The sequence below is a fragment of the Eleginops maclovinus genome, chromosome 12 (assembly GCF_036324505.1).
Source record: "Eleginops maclovinus isolate JMC-PN-2008 ecotype Puerto Natales chromosome 12, JC_Emac_rtc_rv5, whole genome shotgun sequence".
Classification (NCBI taxonomy): Eukaryota; Metazoa; Chordata; class Actinopteri; order Perciformes; family Eleginopidae; genus Eleginops; species Eleginops maclovinus.
Genome location: NC_086360.1, coordinates 1,230,024 through 1,248,567, shown reverse-complemented (window position 1 = coordinate 1,248,567; position 18,544 = coordinate 1,230,024). Strand labels below are relative to the sequence as shown.

General features: G+C 41.9%; 1 protein-coding gene across 1 annotated transcript; it reads left to right on the top strand.

Annotated features, from left to right (window-relative positions):
- Window positions 1-1,888: 1,888 nt before the first annotated feature.
- olfml2a (olfactomedin-like 2A) lies at window positions 1,889-18,322 on the top strand. The gene is made up of 8 exons (XM_063896338.1): window positions 1,889-2,143; window positions 8,464-8,727; window positions 9,433-9,540; window positions 9,672-9,848; window positions 10,413-10,659; window positions 12,575-12,880; window positions 13,007-13,192; window positions 16,331-18,322. Exons 1-8 carry the CDS (start codon window positions 2,075-2,077, stop codon window positions 16,933-16,935), a joined length of 1,962 nt encoding a protein of 653 aa, XP_063752408.1. The 5' UTR covers window positions 1,889-2,074; the 3' UTR covers window positions 16,936-18,322.
- The last annotated feature ends 222 nt before the right edge of the window (window positions 18,323-18,544 follow it).

Below are 18,544 nucleotides of genomic sequence, written 5' to 3'. Positions count from 1 at the left end.
GAAGAACAGACTAATAAAGAAGGCCAGCTCTGTCCTGGGGAGTCCTCTGGACACTATGGAGGTGGTGGGAGACAGGAGAATGGCAGCCAAGCTGTCCTCCCTGCTGGACAATGTGTCCCACCCCCTCCAGGACACCCTGTCTGCATAAATATGCCATTATTAATAACTGTGCAATATTACCTAGCTGCTTTATCTCCTTCAGGATATGTATTTAGTAAATTGTGTGTTTTTCTTTATCTTAATATTTTTTTGAAATGCATATGTTTTATTTTGTAAAGCTGTCTTTGGCTCTGTTGCTGTTAAATTTCCCCTCTGTGGGATGAATAAAGGAATTCTGCTTCTGATTCTGTAAGACTGTATTTCCTTGCTGCCGGACTAATAAATAATTCTGATATTTAAGAGAAGACTTTTACAGTAAGAAAAGAGTTATTGCTCTATACATAACATACAGAAACTCATAGGCTTAATAGACCTAAAGAGGATTCTAATTGTGAGTGTGTGAGTGTGTGTGTGTGTGTGGGGGGGGGGGGGTCCACGAACTGGCTTTTCCTGATTCTGGTTCTGGGTGTGTGTAGGCCTACTGTCCTCTGGTGGTCATTCTCTAGCAAGAGAGAAGTGAGACAACTGTTATCCTATTGAGCCTATAATTCAATGTTGTTTAAATGGCCCGAATAAAAACGACCTTACATTGTAATCATAATAATAATGCCAAACGTCTTAAGCCAGTGCTGCAAAAAATGTATTGTATGAGAAATCCATGAAGATAATTAAATCATCACCATTGACAATTGATTCAAAACTTAATTGCATAAAATAGAAACAAAATCAGCATGTTACTGCTGTTAACACAGAGGCATGTCTCAACAGTGTTTCTCTGGTAATCACTTTGGCTCTGAGAGCAGGGGCCCCGGGCTGACTGTGTGTCCTCTGGTTCCTGTTGATTTCATTAACAATGTGTTTATTAATATTCACTGCTCAACAATATCCATTGACACGTTAAGGGCATTACTCTGAGGATAGCTGTTGCTTTAGTTGTTGCTTCATTTCCTGAAGCAGGCCCCTGTGTCAAAATCAAACGTCAAATCCTTGTTTTCAGTTAGTTTATGTTACTTAATAAATGAAAACATTTTTGAAAAAGTAGCCTACACATTTATCAGAGACCAGCGTTGTTCATACCTGGAACCCGCCTGCAGGTAAATCACTAGGTGTTTTGTTTAATTTGATTGATATTCTGTTTTTATTAAACAGGCTAGACAGTCCACTGGATTTCCTTTCCCAAATGTGCATTCAGTTTCTTTCAACCCGTGAGGTCTCAATAGGGACTCAAAGCTGCAGGTCTGAGCGGACAGAATCATGTCCACATGATGGCGCCAGAGCACCTTCCAGCATCTGCTGCCCGGGCCCAACACAGTTTCCAACACAGTTTCCAACACTTTTCAATGTGCATTGAATCAAATATGTTCAATAAATACATATATAATTCAAGGGCCCTTTTATGTTATGTAATAGGGCTTTTGTTGTTGTATTATGAAAATAATATAATAACATTTTTTTATATAAAAAACTATTTATTTTCTTCTCATTGATCTCCTGGAAGGAGCAATCCTAAGTATAAAACAGAAACTACATAATAAACAAGTAATTAACAATAGAATCATTAAAACGTCAGATACAGAATGTTGCAGGGAATGTAAGAATTTCGCTTTGGTATTATTATTATCATTATTATCATTATTGTTATTATTATTATTATTATTATTATTATTATTATTATTATTGTTGTTGTACCGGATCCCCTGCTGTGTGTGTAGACCCCTCCCCTCAGAGGACAGCGGATGGGATGACAGATGATGCGCGCTGTGCAACAGGCAGAAAACCGAGCGCGCGGGGCAGACAGAGCGCACTCCTTAGCACACACACTCACATCCACAGGCTACACACAGGCAGGCGGACACATTTTATATCATCCTCCCTGGTGAAAAGGAAATGGAGTTTAAGTAGGCGCACTAATTTACCTTATGGACTGAAGGCAGTGTCGCTTTGGATTTGTGAACGCAGACACTCAGGAGAGAAAATGTGGAGATACACCAACTTGTTCGCCTGTCTACTGGTTTTGTGTAAGGATGCGTCTGCAATGAGCAAGGTAAGAAAAGACACAAAACACAAGGGGATTAGTATATATACTGTAGGTGTTCTTATATTTTTTCTGCATTATTGCATTGTATAAATGTATTGATACAGGGTCTGTCCAGTGGTCAAAGATCCTATCATATCTATCCCACCATGTCGGTGCCTCTTCCAGAGAAATAAGGGACTTGACCAACACTTCCCCGAAGCCAGACCTGTAAATGTTTCTGTCTAAAGCTTGGTTCAGGTTCTGTGTCATATTTCTGATGTATTTATTCCATCGAGGGATTTTGTGTGACATGGGGTACAATAGTGTAATGATCGCTCCAGTCTGCCCGCAGCGTGTGGGAGGAGGGATGGACTCAGTGGGGTAACAGTAATATCTGTGTGCTGTGTTTGTACAGCTGCTGGACTCTCCCTCAGCCTAATCCAACCCCACACACACACACACACACACACACACACACACACACACACACACACACACACACACACACACACCCTCACACACTGCCAAAGGATAAATAAATGTGCAGTACATGTTGTAGAACAAGAGGCTCTGTTGCATATATGTCTAAGTATGGTTTGTGACCATGAACCGTTGCATGCTCTGGATACAATCAGAGGCCCAATCAGCAGCTGTGTCCGTGCAGAATTAACATTCCAAATCACCTCATAGTTGCAGCAGCACTATTAATTACAACAGTGATAGAGGCAGTGTGAGGATGTGCTAGTTGCAGTAAAAGCTGTTGTATGCTAAAAGTGTGTGGGCGGTTCAGTGAAGTCCCCTTTGTTTCCATAAAGGGAGATCTCAATGCCCCAGATTACAATTATAGTTAGACAATAGTGTCCTCAAATTTTGTGTGAACAGTTTATATTTGTCGCTTTTAAGTTTTAACATGACAATGCTCACAAGCCTTGTGAATAAATCTGAAAATGTAAAAATGACACAAACCCTTCCAGCATCATTAGGAGGTGAGCTTGGTCATCCATCCAGGCCCCTTTGTTGATTACTTTAAATAATGATGTGAGAGAATCAGGTCAGGTGGAGAGTTTAGCAAAGGCAGCCAAAGGTTTTATGGTCAGTCCTCACTCCACCATTGTGTATCATGCAGCAGTGTGACAGATCTGTCTTCTGGCCGATGGAGATGCCCAGTCATAGTCTCTGTAGCCAAACGGACGGCACTGGCATTTATGTGAAACAAAGCCTGCTTAGAAGAGGACATGAAGGGCAGCAGAGGGTGTCGTGGGAACCTAAGCGTGCACCTGCTTCATGTTGAGGTTGTAAACAAATCCGAGGACAAATCGGTGCAAGGTCAGCTGGATGCTGGAGAACACAGCAGACTGAGATGCTCAGTGAGACAGGGCTTTAAGATTATATTCACCTACAGCTGCTGCAGGGTACATGGTGCCATATGATTGTAGCAATGTTCACAAAACAATATTTTGTCATGCCAAGTTATGCCAGCTATACATAATTAATAATAAATAAAGAGTCAACATTATGGTCCTGCAGAGAGCGGGGTCTCTGTGGTTAAAACAAAGCTGCAAGCTGTTGGAAATAAGAGAATACCTCAGTCACACTGAGCCGATGACCTGGTGTCAGTGTCACATGACTGGGGCCTTACACTGCTCTGATGTCACCTGGCTTTGTTACGGTGAAAGTTATTATTATATTTTAGGCTGTCCTCCTCCATAGATTGTGGGGATGACTTCGATGGATCCATAAACTTTAAAGGTCTGCTGGATAACAATAAAAAAACAATAAAAAAGCTGCACTTTTTTAACAGTGCGACCCATAGAAAAGTAAAGTTTAAAGTTAAACATAAGTGGATGTCCCTAATAATGTATAACAAGCAATTACAAAACAGCCTTCTTTTTATCGCAGGTTCATGTTAACAAATCCTTGGCCTTTCTTTTTCTCCGGCTACTATGCACTCACGTAGGCAATGTGCAGATCCCTTAATAATTGAAAGCAAGATTTAATAATTCTTATATGATCAGGAAGTCCCTCCCAGGCACTATCTCGCTGCGGAACATAACCTTTTATGGTTGTGTGTTCTTTAGTTTTCTTCTCACACACATGGATCCATAAACCCATGACACAAAGATGATGAAAAAAAAAATCAAATACATTCTGTGCACATACAGGGAACAACGGTAGACTCCTGCAAATGGTTCTCGTCAATTCATAGAACATTCCAACATGCAGTGTAAATGAAGGAAGTTGTGTAATCTATATGCAGCAACGCGGAGAGTAAGGGTGTGTGGAGTGAAAGTTGGGGACTGAAGCTTGCATCCCATCATAGACTTTTGTTAACCTTAACTACAAGCCTAATCCCTAATCTTAAAGAAATATTTTCCCAGGATTTAAATGTATTGGCTCTCGTGCTGTGAGAGGACTTGTGTGTTTGTGTTATGTATGATAAATACAAACCTACCAGCAGCAGCACAGACTGAAAACAGGCGTTTTAGCTGCATATGTTTAGTGTTTTTAATTAGTGTTTTTATCTGCTCATTTGTACAGTATCTTTTGGTGAGTAAACTCTGCAGATTTTTAACATCTCATAAAAACATCTGCTGTAGCAAATCCCTGGGGAAAAACACATTGGCAACATCTATCATTCCATTCATTGTTGAGGTCACCAGACACACATTACTAATTAGGAAAGTGTCTCTTTGTGCTTGTGAATGGATTTTTGTAGCATGTGGGTTTTATTAAGGAGCCATATTGACAGCTTGATTTGTGTGTTTGTTTGTTTTCAGAAGATTTTAAGCCTCAAAACACACTGATCATTTGATTGATGGGAAATAAAACAAATGTAGAAGTGTGTAAAAATCCTGTTTGAATGTTTCCCAGAGTTCTTCAATTTTGCTGTGGCTGAAGAGGAACTTTCACATTTGGCAATATATGACAAAATCAAAATATAACAGTAATGCCATATAGCATTTTAGGTGATGTGAGGACTGAAGCATTCAGTGTCCAGCACTCAAACAGCCCAGCAGGAATGTACATGTGTACCCACAAAAGCAACGAGTGCTTGATACACTTTGTGTTCAAGCAATTAACACCCCCATGCTAATGTCAGAGTGGTTGTTTATAGCCTGCCGGCCTCATGCTTCGTCTCCAGAATGAAGGCTTCATGGAATCCTCCCTTTGTACTGAGTTTATCTCCACAGTGGCACAGTAAGTTTATCATTAGCTTCGCTAATTAGATTAAAAATCAGGCAGACTCTTTGGACTGGAATGTGGACCCTGGATTTGGTCTTAAGTGCCTCTGACAGGAGATGATGTGGATATTAAAGAGATAGTCCAACCTTTAAAATTACAGGCTTTGCTTAAGAATGATTTAAATTGCTATCCATGGTGCCCTTCGATGCTGCCGGTCATGACAGGGATCAGAGCATTAGTATTTGTTGAACATGCAGCTGAACATTAAGCTTTGCCACAGGAGACCTGCTGGCCTTAACAGCCTGCAGAAGTCCCGGTGATTAGCCCAGCTGGCAAAGCACCGAGAATATCCGTGTTTATATTAACAAGCCTGCAGATACAACAGGCCGGTGCTACTGAAACATTGACTCTGATGCTAACAAATGCACCAGCCATTGTGTAACACATCTTGTGTTTTTAGCGATCCTGAGCACAATTGGGGTTTCACTTCATCACTGTCAGGCTGTGTTAGCTGTTAAAGGCTGCAATGGTTGATCTAATAGAGCTCTCTGCAACTCTTTTCCTCCCATTGTGCAGACATGAGTTCATGTTTAAGCTGTGTTCTTTTTGACCTGAAACTTGACTGCACTTGAGAGGTCAGCACCAAAGACTCAAAGCTCAAAGCATGCGTTAAATACTCTGTACTCTTAATTATTAGCGTTCTTAATTGTGTTGCCTGGTCTCACGCTGGTAGGTCAGCTCTGCATGAGACGTTGGATGGTCCGTTAGGCATACCAGCACACATGATTAGACAGGAGGAGGAGGAAGCTGCTCTGACAGGCAGAATATTTTTTCAGGATATTACCTGCAGTAAAAGCCTTTGTAGCAATTATTCAGTAACTTCTTTACTTGAATAGAATTTCTCCTATTCCTTCAATTTAAAGCGACTTAAGCTGTTGCTATGCAGCAGTCTGTGTTAGAGCAGGGCAGCATAGTCTCTGCTGAAGGACTTTAATCTGCTAATCCACTCTGTTTTCATGTGGCTGTAGGATTTGTCAACCTGGGGCCTTTTCGCTTGACATGGGTCAGGATTGGCCCGGCTCTGCACACAGGAGTCCTGCCCTATATCAGACCCCCACTCCCACTATGTCACCCTTCCACATCTTCCCCCATCACTCAGCCTGCATTCCTTCACTAATGAGTCCCCACCACCTCCACCTTTATCACTCCCCCCACCTCTTGATGAACATACTTACAAAGAACAAATTGTATCCAATTTGGATAGATGAGAAGTGCAAAGAATCTGGTTTGTAAAGTTGATTTTTTTTCATCCCATGGTCCACAGTAAATCTTTCACCAGTTTTTTCACAAATGCTGAGAGAACTTCAACCTAACTTCAGTCACACAAGGACAGGAACAGTGCTCATTGATGAAGAATCTCTGTCCTGATCTCCATCTCTGAAAAAAAAGTGGTACCACATGTGCGCCCAGCCTGCACAGGTCCCTAAATCTCAGCAGGGAGAGATGACAGTCTAAACTTCCTCCAACACGTGATCCTGCAGTCTATACTCCGAAACAACACACATGCTGAACACATGAGCGATAGCCAGGGAGAACCTAAAGCTGTACTTTGAATAGTCTAATGAAAGTACAATATATCATGAGGTACTTTACTAGAACAACAAGGTACTTTACTAGAACAAGAACATGGGGATTTAACATGCAGTATGTAGTCATACCTTATATTTGGCCTTTGTCAAAGTACAAACAATTGAAGTACACTGCAGAGGATTTAAGAGAAACTTTAACAGGGTGGAGTCTCTATGTTCATGAAAAAAGGTCAGACAAGATTTTATTACAGGGAGCTTTAAAGGGAAGCTCCCCTGATCGTACATATAAGAGACCACATCCAGGTGTTGGGGACTATACTGCATTTGTGAAAACGGTTGTATAAATCGTTTTGTTTCTCCAGAAGGAGCAATGAGAAGCTGATCATAATGGATGTCACATGAGCCAGCGTAGGTTAGAGCTGAAGACTACAAGATTGAAGATGAAATAGTCTGTAAGATTTGAGATAGAAAGAAGGGCGCCCACAGACCTGTGTGGCCATCCTTGGGTCTGGTGGGAGGCTTGGGATATGACTGACATGGTCTCTGCTCCATTTGGTTAGGGTTAGGGTTTCAACATTGCTTCACCGACCTGGACCTGGAGGTTGCTGCTTGGAGGTGACACAGCACAGAGCACATTCTAAACCTGCGTCATTTGTGCAAATTTGACCACTTAAGTGCTTTTAAAATCCAGTTTATTTGCCCAAACCCACTAACTACCAACTTAGAAAGCTACGGCTAGTCCATGTGTGTTTGCACAGCCTGTGCTGTGTTTGATTGACAGCTCAGACTGATCTCAGCGGAAACTCCATTTCTATCTGTTATGATTCCCTTTGCATTTTTAAGTGAATGATCAGAAATCATAAAGTCTTTGGACATGTATACAACTTTTTCTCATGTTAAAATAGATACATTGATTTCAGTCTGAACACTATTGTAAAGAACACAGCTGCTGCAAACTAATTAACAAATCAAAACATGCTTTAGGTCCCTTGAAGCCCACCCACCCCTGTGAACTCAGGGAGACAAAGTGAAGTTCTCAGCAAGCCTCAGTCCGCCGTCCCAGCATCTGTACATATTTACATACAATGAACAAGAACATTTGCAGTAAATCTATCTGGGTGAATTTCTGTGTGAAAGCTATGTCCACTGTATGCTAGCTTGCAGTTGGCTCATAGGGTGAGTGTGGAATGTCTGCTCAGGCTGCCATGCATTGCTTCCTGTTTATTTAGGAAGTCATGAGCATGGCCTGCCAAAGCTCTGTCATCATACATGGCAGCAGAAGCCAGCTGGTTCTGCGCCTGTGATGTTGTTCTCTGAGGCTCTCCTCTTAGTCACACCTGCTATCATGCAACAGGAAGCCTGTGGCTACTTTTCAAGACCTCCCTTGCTTTTGTTTCCCTCCAATATAAATGGATTTGAAGTCCAGCAGACAATTATAAAAATAACATTCCATTTCATTCATTAAAGAGATACTTATTTGTGAACACAAAAAGAACAATTACAGTGACAGCACAAAGAGGCTGAAATGAAAAAAGAATTTTCTGAAAATATGACAATTCTCATTGTGTCTTGCAGATCTTTGGGGAGACAGAACCCGTTCGGATGACGTCAGAGGGCTCGGACTGTCGCTGTAAGTGCATTATGCGCCCTCTAAGCAAGGACGCCTGCCAGCGGCTGCGGAGCGGCAGTGTACGCGTGGAGGACTTCTACACAGTGGAGACTGTCAGCTCCGGATCCGACTGTAAGTGCTCGTGCACAGCGCCCCCCTCCTCCCTCAACCCCTGTGAGAACGAGTGGAAGATGGAGAAGCTGAAGAAACAGGCCCCCGAGTTACTGAAGGTAGGGACAAAGCTGCTCTGAGTACAAAATCTATCTGATCAAAGCATCATTCTGATGGATGATGTTCTTTCATAAATTAAACTATTTAAATAGTAAGATTACCGTTATGTGACCTAAGTTAAGTCATGAGATAAAGGCATCTTAACAAGAGTCTAAGAAGACATTTTAAGCCACAAAGATTAGTACCGCTTTCATACCTCTATTTCAGTTTTGCAGTAAAATAATTAATATGAATTAATGCATTATAATTTATGTAATCATCTTTAAGATATACATATATGTTGTTAGGGTGAGTGCTGGAAAGAATACGGCTTAAAAGCATTAAAGGTCGTACTTCAACTCTCTGTGACCTGGCTATAACTGTGTTTCAATGAACATCTTTGGTGAACACGTCAGCACACTTCTCAAACCTAAAACACACTTTCATTTTTCACAGGCAGGAGAAGCACGCTATGTACCATGTGAAACAAACGGCAATTCCAGATGTCGGTTCTCCACTTTAAACTATAGATTGAGCCAATACATGTCCAGAATAATTGACATGGAGTCTGAATGAGCCCCAGACGATCAATAAGTGATCAGAGCAAAGGTTTTTGAGGGCACTTTAGCTATTACTACAGTTACACAGAGGCACATAAAGCTGTCAGCTGTTCAGGAGAAGGTGAATAATGCTAGTTATTTTCCTTTTACTGCATGAATGACCAGCTCCAATCCATGGTGGACCTCCTGGAGGGAACACTTTACAGCATGGATCTAATGAAGGTTCACTCCTACATCAACAAGGTGGTGTCTCAAATGAACACCCTAGAAGAGGTAGGCAACCCACACATTCTTCACATCATTATGCTCATTATGGGTTGGGAGGAGATATGTTGAGAGGTGTTCCATGTGCAAGCCTTTGTTACATAACATATCGCAATTGCTTTTATGATGTTATCTTTCAGACAATCAAGACAAACCTTACACGAGACAATGAATTTGTTCGAGACAGCATGATGACCCTCACCAACCAGTTTAAGAGATACGAGAACTACTCCAACGTTATGATGAGCATTAAGAAGGACATCTCCAGCCTCAGCCTGCAGCTGCTGCAGAAGGACTCCTCCGAGACCAAAGCACAGGTTCGAAGAAACACAATTCAATCAGTCTCAATGAGTGACAGAAAAAAGCAGTTGTATATCCAGAAATAATATGTGTTATATTGCCATATTGATTTTTATAATTTTTTGCAAATTCAGGGTTTCACATTTTCCAAAAAAAACAATTAAATTAAGTTTAATACCCATTTTTTCCGTGACCAACTCATATAGAAAGATGTACTTTTATCAATCCCCGTGGGCAAATTCAAGAATTCTGTATTTGACCATTCTAGTGTTAGGAGCAGTGGGCTGCCATATGTACGGCGCCCGGGGTGCAGTGTAGGGAACGGTGCCTCGCTCAGGGATACCACAGTAGGTCTTTCGGGGAGATGAACTGGTGACCCTCCAGTTCCCAGGCCAAGCCCCTAACCACCCTGCCACCACCGACCACTTGTGTGTCCCAGGGACTTGCTTCATACTTATTAACATCTCTGACTAACTTATAGGTACACTATCTAATCCCACCCCTTTTTAATAAGCATGGTCAGCATTTGAGACCCACAGGGAAGCAGGTGTTCTGATATAACGAGAATGTCATGTTTGCAGGATACTAATGAAGAGAAAACCAAGGAGGCTGTAAAAATTCCTAACAAAAAGACCCCTGCGGCCAAACTCTCACCCAAACAACCCAAAGAAAAGGTCGTAAAACCCAAGAAAGACGTTGTTAAACCTGGAAAGCCGGCCAAGCCTGACCCTACAGCCAAAGCCAAGGTGGTTGGCCACCAGCCCGGCGTGGTTAGGGGCATCACATACTACAAGGCCGCCAAGACCGACGACGATGAGCACAGAGGAGGTGGGATTTTCAGTTCTCCCAGAATAGTGGTGTGTTCATAGAAAGCCATCCTCTCTGAGCTAAAGCAAACATTTTGCTCAAAGTTTGCACTTCCATCTGTGTGTGATCTTTGTGTGTGATCCTCTGTTGGTGTTGAAAAGGGTCCAGATTTGTTTCTTCAGCAATGTAATCCAACGCAATATGAGACTTTGCTGGATCAGGCACAGCCTTCCAGCCAAAGAGCCAAGATCTTAATTCGTTGGATTTAGAGGACAATACAAAGCTTTCCTGACAATTTAGGGCTGTTATTGTGTTGCAAACGTGACACTGAAGTGCATTGCAATAAAATAAGGTTCCATGGCCGTGGGCACACTAAGGCCCCTCAAAAAATGTGAGGTTTTTCGCAGAGCTAACGTTGGATTGTATTTCTGGTGCGCATTCAGGGAGTGTAAATTCAAATCTTTGTATTGACAGAATACATGGAGCTGGTGGAATGCTGTCTCAAAGGAGTGCTGCCATGTCCATGACATGCCTCGGCTTTAGTGTGTGGGGACCCTCACCATCGCAGATAAAACAGTTCCTTACTCCTTCCAATCCTCTTTAAGTCTAGTTGAGTGAATAGGTATGCTGCGTCTGCACTGGGCACAGGCACACAATGCTGTCAGAGCGCGTGTTCTGACATTTGTGTGACCTCAGAGGGCCCAGCCACCCTTGTCAGATCACTGAAACCAGGCTGCTGTATTTCTTCTTTTTGACTGTGTGGCACAGTTTTACCTGCCTATACCTCCTTTTAACAGTTTGACTATAAAAGCTTCTGGGAAACAGACTTTTAACAACAGGGACTGTGACATTCAGACTGATGCATTTGTAGGCAATCAGGAGTATGTAGAGGTCACTGTCCAGTCTGAAGACCTTTACATTACCAAATAGTGTGCGACCATGATCTATATTCATTTTACTTTTCATCTTTCTTAGTCACACAACCTATCTATTTATTGTTTTTGTGTTATTTGAGTATTATATCACCAGCTGTAGATATATCTGTCTTCTCTCCAATATAATAGAACTAGATGGCACTTTAAAATATATATATTTAAAACAACAGCACTGTGTCAGTCCATAAAAGATGAGGAATGTTGTCCTCATTTGCTGAGCTATAAGTCATAGCAGGCTCAGGAGGGCCTCTCCCCCATGAGAAGGATAGCCATGTTTATTTATACAGAACGATTCAAAACAAGGCAAGTCAGAGTGCTATACAAAAATTAAAAAACCTTAATAGCATTAAGAAGTAGTGCAGCAGAAACAGATGCTACATGGCATTTAGTTTAAAGGAGTCTTAGATCTTTGTCAAAGTAAAGTAACAAAAGAAGTACAATGTGCGTCCTGTCTGCTTGACAGAACGCACATGGTTACTGAACAATTTGTCTCTTCATGTGGTCTCCACTCAGTCATCAGCTACATGATGCTGCTCTGATGTGCCCACATCTGCCTAACAGCAGCAGACAGCAGGAGGAGAGCAGACTCTCCTTCTGCAGACCACAAGTGCACAAAACCCTAAAACAAAACAAAAAAAGCAAAAGTATCACAAATATCGTCTTGGCAACTACTCAGTAGTGTCTATGTGGAACCAGTTTAAGTGAACAGACAGCAGAATGGGCTCGTTGAGGTAGAAAAAAGGATAAAAAGAGGAAGAGCAAGAAAGTTAGTGTTCCCTGTGTTCTGCAAAGAGCACACTGTTATATGTCTCCTGCTGGTGAGGAGCACCACATAGGTGACTTAATGTCACCATCTAACAAGAGCTTTTTCATTATTACTCTATCAGACTGTCTGACCTTGTTTTGCCACCTGCTGCATTTTTTATAAATCTTCTTTTTAAATCATAGTGTCCTTCTCTATCTTTGCCTGACTGCCTGTCTTTTTACCCACCCTCCGCCAGATCATTCTTCAAAAACATACACAGTCCATCACGTCACAGAGAACCAGTCGGAGGATGGAGGCGCTGAATTGGTCCTGGAAACCCTGGATGCCACTGTGGCCGAACCCACAGCCTCCACTGCTGCTCACTCTACAACCACTGCGAGTACTACCACCACCACAACTGCTGCCACCACAACTACTGGCACGACCACACCCACTACTATCACCACACAAGGCCCTCCAGCATCTGAAGCACCAGCCCCGACTATCATGCTGGTGCTGGACAACTCCAACAACAACAGCCGGCCCAATCTCCACAGAGCAGGTTTGTGATAAATATGGTGAAGCTCAGGGTCCTGTTGCAGCAATGACAGCCGCCAACTTAGCAGCAGAAAAGTGTGTAGGTCACTGTGTAAAGAATGGATAAGAATGTTCTGCTTTCTTCTTCCAGGGAAGATCCTAAACTGTGAAGGGACTCTGGCATCCATTGATCAGCCGGAGAAGCAACACAGTTACGGGCGTAATGAGGGAGCCTGGATGAAGGACCCTCTGGCTAAAGACTCCAAGATCTATGTCACTAACTATTACTATGGCAACAACTTGGTTGAGTTTCGCAATGTGGACAACTTCAAACAAGGTGCTTCAATTAGGCCTTCTTACAACTGCCCATTGGCCCACCATGAGCCAACACATGATCAGCTGTTAAACCAAACTTTCAGTTATTTTCATATTGACCTTGGTTTTCTGCTTTCAAAGCTTTAAACCATGAAAAGAACATCTGTTTGTGAAGTAGCTGTCACAGGTAGTGGAACAGGGTGGACCCAGACACAGGGGACAGGAACATATAACTGAAAATGTCTTTTTTTAAAGGTCTCCTATTATGCTATATTTGAACAATATATTGTAGGTCTCATATCTATACAAAACATGTCTGAAGTGTTTTACTCAACATACCAAACAGATCCCCCATTGTAGCATGCCTCATCCCCCTCTATTTCAGCCCTGTTCCTGAAGTGCTGATTCTGTGACTGTAGCTTTAAATGAACTAGCTGCTGCTGGCCACGCCCCTTTGGAGCTGCTGCTGGCCACGCCCCTTTGGAGAGTCATGATCTCTCCTCTGAAGAGAGTTTTCTACCGGGAGAAACTCAGCTAAACGCTGCTGTGATTAAACCCCATATTATGTTCAAACCACATCCAGCATTATTTCTGAAACACTTCTCAGAGTTTACCACTAGAACAGAGGCAGTATATGTATTATATACACAACAACTCTAAGTCCCTCCTGCAGACATCCTGCTGAATACACAGACACACAGCTGGGGCGATTCAGCTCACTGACTGTATATGGGGGACGATAGGTTGGGACGTGTCACGTGGGCGGGACGTTCCCAGGAGTCCAATGTAAAGCCAGCCCACATTTCGGTTATTACGCCATAACCTAAGCAAACTTGGATCAGCTCGTTTGTAAGCCCATTTTTAGAGATGTGTGTAAGGAAGCAAAGAGCGAGGGTTGTATTTTCTGACACTTTGTGAGTCTCCTTACACACCGGGGACACATATTTATGTATAAAAGACATCAAAAAGTGTGTTTTGCATAATAGGGGACCTTTAAAGGCTTGGTGCAAGGCGGGGTGCAGAAAGGCAAGGCAGAAGAGAACTTCCCAATGTTTGAGAAACAAGGTTCCAACAGACTAAACAAAAACCAGGAAACAAATGCAAGCAGAACTCAAGAGGGGACTATGTGTCAAGTTGTTGCAGGGCTAATGGAGAACAGGTGAAACTAATAAGGACAGGACAGACAAACAAAATTGTTGGGAAAACACACAAAGACAGGAACTAAAAACAGACATGAGGGGAAACACTTTTCAATAAAACAGGACACAGATAAACAGGACACTGGGATTTAAAGCTGCAGCGTGCTTTTATCTACTATGTCATCTGCTCTCTACTCTGCTCCCTCACTCGCAGTCAGCAAGGAGCTCATTTCTATTTGTAGATCAATGTGTACTCAAAACACTCTACCAACTCAAACACTCCTATGTAACTCCATCTAATCCACTTAGAACAACACCCTTAGGCCATGACTAAGCAATGGAACATTTGCTTTCCAATCAAACATAACCATGTCCTTAACTGGAATCCCCCCAAAGCCTAAAATGAAGTGACAAACATTAAGCCTTTCAGCCTTTCCATCCATCTGAAAACAACATTATACAGGGTTCTTCCTCTGGTGTCACCCTGTTTTAATGTAGGCTAGAGTTAGGTTTTCTTTAAATACATTGATGACATTGATTCGTAGTGAATATCCTATGAGCTCTGTGAGACTGATGATCAGTGGAAGGCAAAGTCTAGGTTGTTGGCTGTCGTGGGTGGGAAAATCCACTTCTTCCAAATCAACTGAGGAATTGGATTACACTCTCTAAGAGAGTTAAGAAGCTCTTCCCTCGAAGGACTTGTTGATCTAGATGTGTTTGGACAATGGGATTCCTAAATGCACCTACATGCGAGGCGTCCTGCGGAGCGGTGAGCTCACAGCTGTGTGCGGATGACTTGCTATTTGGAGTGGCGTGAGGCCTGCTGTTCCCTGACATGTGCTCCGGCGTTTCCTTTGAACCGGGCACAGCAGAGAGGGATTAAGAGTGGGTTGGCCTTATGGACGGGGATGGGGGTATTCTGCAGCACGTTGTTTTTGTCCTTCATTGGGCTTTCCATTTATTATCATTATCTAAATCACACTTCCTGAGGTTGTAAGGTTAGGATAGCAGATAGGATGTGATTCGAAAATGACTTCTACAGTACACAACGTGTTTGTTTAGGAGTGAACCCCTGAGCAAACTGTGTCCCTGCCACATGAAGCCGATGTGGACACAGTCTGGCATTGTCCAAACATTGCCGTTGGTTCTTTGAACACAAAATGTATCCAACTTATAACAATAATAACCTTTATTTAGGAAAAACCTTTCAAACAGAGTTACAACATGCTTTTATATAAAAACAAACACCTTAAAACACACAGATTATATGCCTTAAAATATTCAAATGTTTTCTTTTTAACATGGTCCTCTAGAGAATAAAACGTGACAGCTGGCAGTTGACCAAACACTTCAATCATTTTGTATTATTTTAAACTAAATTGATTAAAATAGCAGTTTTTTGGGAGCAATTCCACGTCAACCTGGAGGTATAAGAACATGTCAAGTAAATTGCAAGTCTTGCAGACCTGAGCATTTGAGCAACAGTTTAGCATTTCCTTTCATAGTTGCTGAGACCACGCTCATGCAATGTATTGAACATTGAATATTCACAAGCTATGTCTGAAATGGGAGGCTCAACTGTTATTGTCCTACTTTTGGTTAATTGTTATTTATGTTACTAATTGTCTTAAATTGACAGAGGATTATATGTCATACCAATGGGCCCTGAATTGAGTCAAATCTGATCAAATAGTGGCCGACTGTAAATAACCTCTATAATATCTAAACGTTTGATTTCCACTGCTGACTAGTTAGTATTGGGGAACAGAACAGAGGTAGGCAGGTCAAATGTTTGATACAGTGTTTCAGTGTATCTTTTTACTGGAGCCACCGTGGAGCAGAAACTGGTGATTGTAGACAATTACACAATAGCAGCTATTTGATATAGGGGAGCCAGTTGCATCAGAGCTGTAACAGTGGTCCTTTTTGTGCAACATAATGTTTTCATTGGCAAACAAGAATTGGGTTTTCATCCATGCTTAATAAACAAGTAACTCGTTTAATATTCTTGTTTCTTGCAGGCCGATGGAGTAACCTCTTCAAACTGCCTTACAACTGGATAGGCACAGGCCATGTGGTTTATAATGGAGCCTTCTACTACAACAGAGCCTTCACCAAGAACATCATCAAGTATGACCTGAGGATGCGATATGTGGCGGCCTGGACCCTGCTGCACGATGTGGTTTACGAGGACACCACCCCCTGGAAGTGGAGAGGTCACTCGGACATTGACTTTGCAGTGGACGAAAGCGGACTGTGGGTGATCTACCCCTCTGTTGACTACGATTACAACCAACAAGAGCTGATAGTCATCAGTAAACTGGATCCAGGAGACCTGTCCCTGAAAAAGGAAACAACCTGGAGGACAGGTCTCAAGCGGAACTCCTACGGAAACTGCTTCATCATCTGTGGTGTCTTGTACGCCGTCAATGTGTACAACCAAAAGGAAGGAGAGGTGAACTATGCTTATGACACCCACACCAACACTGAGGCCATCCCACGCCTGCCCTTCACCAATGAGTACTCCTACACCACCCAGATTGACTACAACCCCAAGGAGAAGGTTTTGTATGCTTGGGACAATGGCCATCAGCTGACATATCGGGTAAACTTTGTTGACCAGTGAGCCTGACTACTCTGTGCTACAGATCACTGCAGACTGCCAGTATTGTACCTCCATAGAAAGATTCTCAGTATTTGAAAGCCTATAGCGACCCCATTGGACTCAGGACAAAGGATGAACCTACAGCAGCCTTCCAGTACCAATGCACGCTATTCAAACACCTGACCTCAAAGTGTACCAAACATACATGCCTTAAATGTGTATTGGGATGTGGACATGCATTGTGCCAATAGAATGAAAATAATCTCACAGGTTGAGTTAAAGCTCATCAGGCAGATCTTTGACAAGCATAGATATTTCTTTTTATGTTCATTTATGAAATGTCAGCAGGCTGGCTTACTAGCACACTTACTAACAGAGATCTATAAATGCTTAGTTTAAAATAGCACGTGTTACAGTTGAGTTTGTTTTCAATTTCTTCCAGTGGAGTAACTACACAACACCTATGGACAGTAGGAATGAGCATATTGACCATTATGTGGATATTGGGCATAAAATGCTCTGATCTTTCAGGAAGCACCCAAGTAGCAACAAGTCCTTCCAGGGATGATTAATATCCCCTGAAATAGAAACATATATGGACTTTATATCTCAGTAAAGTCAGTGGTAGGAAAACTTAACATCTACAGTAGGGCTGGTGTTCAGTGGGAAACCGTCTTGGCAGGGCTGACCTCAAACATGGAGAAAGTTATATACCTTAGTATCTGTGTTTAACCCATTTTTATTTATCGGTCTTTAGGGGCTAAGGGCTATTCTCGTGACCATAATTGTAACCATGGTTGTCAGAGAAACCGTCAATAGGATAGAAAACTAATACTGTACCTTGCAAGCTGCACAGTTCTGTGAGCGGTCACTATGTCACCTCGAGCAATGCGCATTCCATGAAGACCCGTGGATGAATGCCTGAAGATATATGAATACCATTGGACGTTCCTAGTCAGCTGCATATGAAAGCGTGCCTCTTCTGCCTCTCAAGTGGGCTTTAAATATTTCTACACATCAAGTATTATTTTTCTCTATTCCCAAAATTTAACTCAACCAATGAGATTATTTCTGCCTTTAAAGTCGTTTTCTCCTGAGAATTGTTTGTAAAACTATTTTTCCATTTGCCCATTTACTCCATCCTATCACCAAGCACTTTGATCATGAATCACTTCTGATTATTATTCCGGCCTCATGATGCTGTCTGTCTCTTAACCATTGAAGTTGTTTTGAGGGTTCTTTTGAATATAATATGAACTCCAAAAACAAAAGCATGTACACATGTTTCTAAGCTTAAGATTGTTTTTGTTATTGACATGATGTTTTTTAACAATATGGTAAAACCTTTTTTCTAATTTCCATTCATCGTATTGAATTGATATGGTCTTGTATTAAAATAAGCAGCTTACATCATTGTTAATAGTTCTGCTTAACCACTACATTTGTTGTAATTATTGATTATGTTACATTTTGATCTCAATGCACAGTATCATCACCACAAACCTTAAGTGGTTTTATTTTTGACAAGGACTGACAGTATTGTGCATAGCACATAATCTTTGTGGTAAGATCCAGTCACATGAGGTAACTCTAACAGTACACATATTGGGGCTTTATTCCGCTTTTCTTG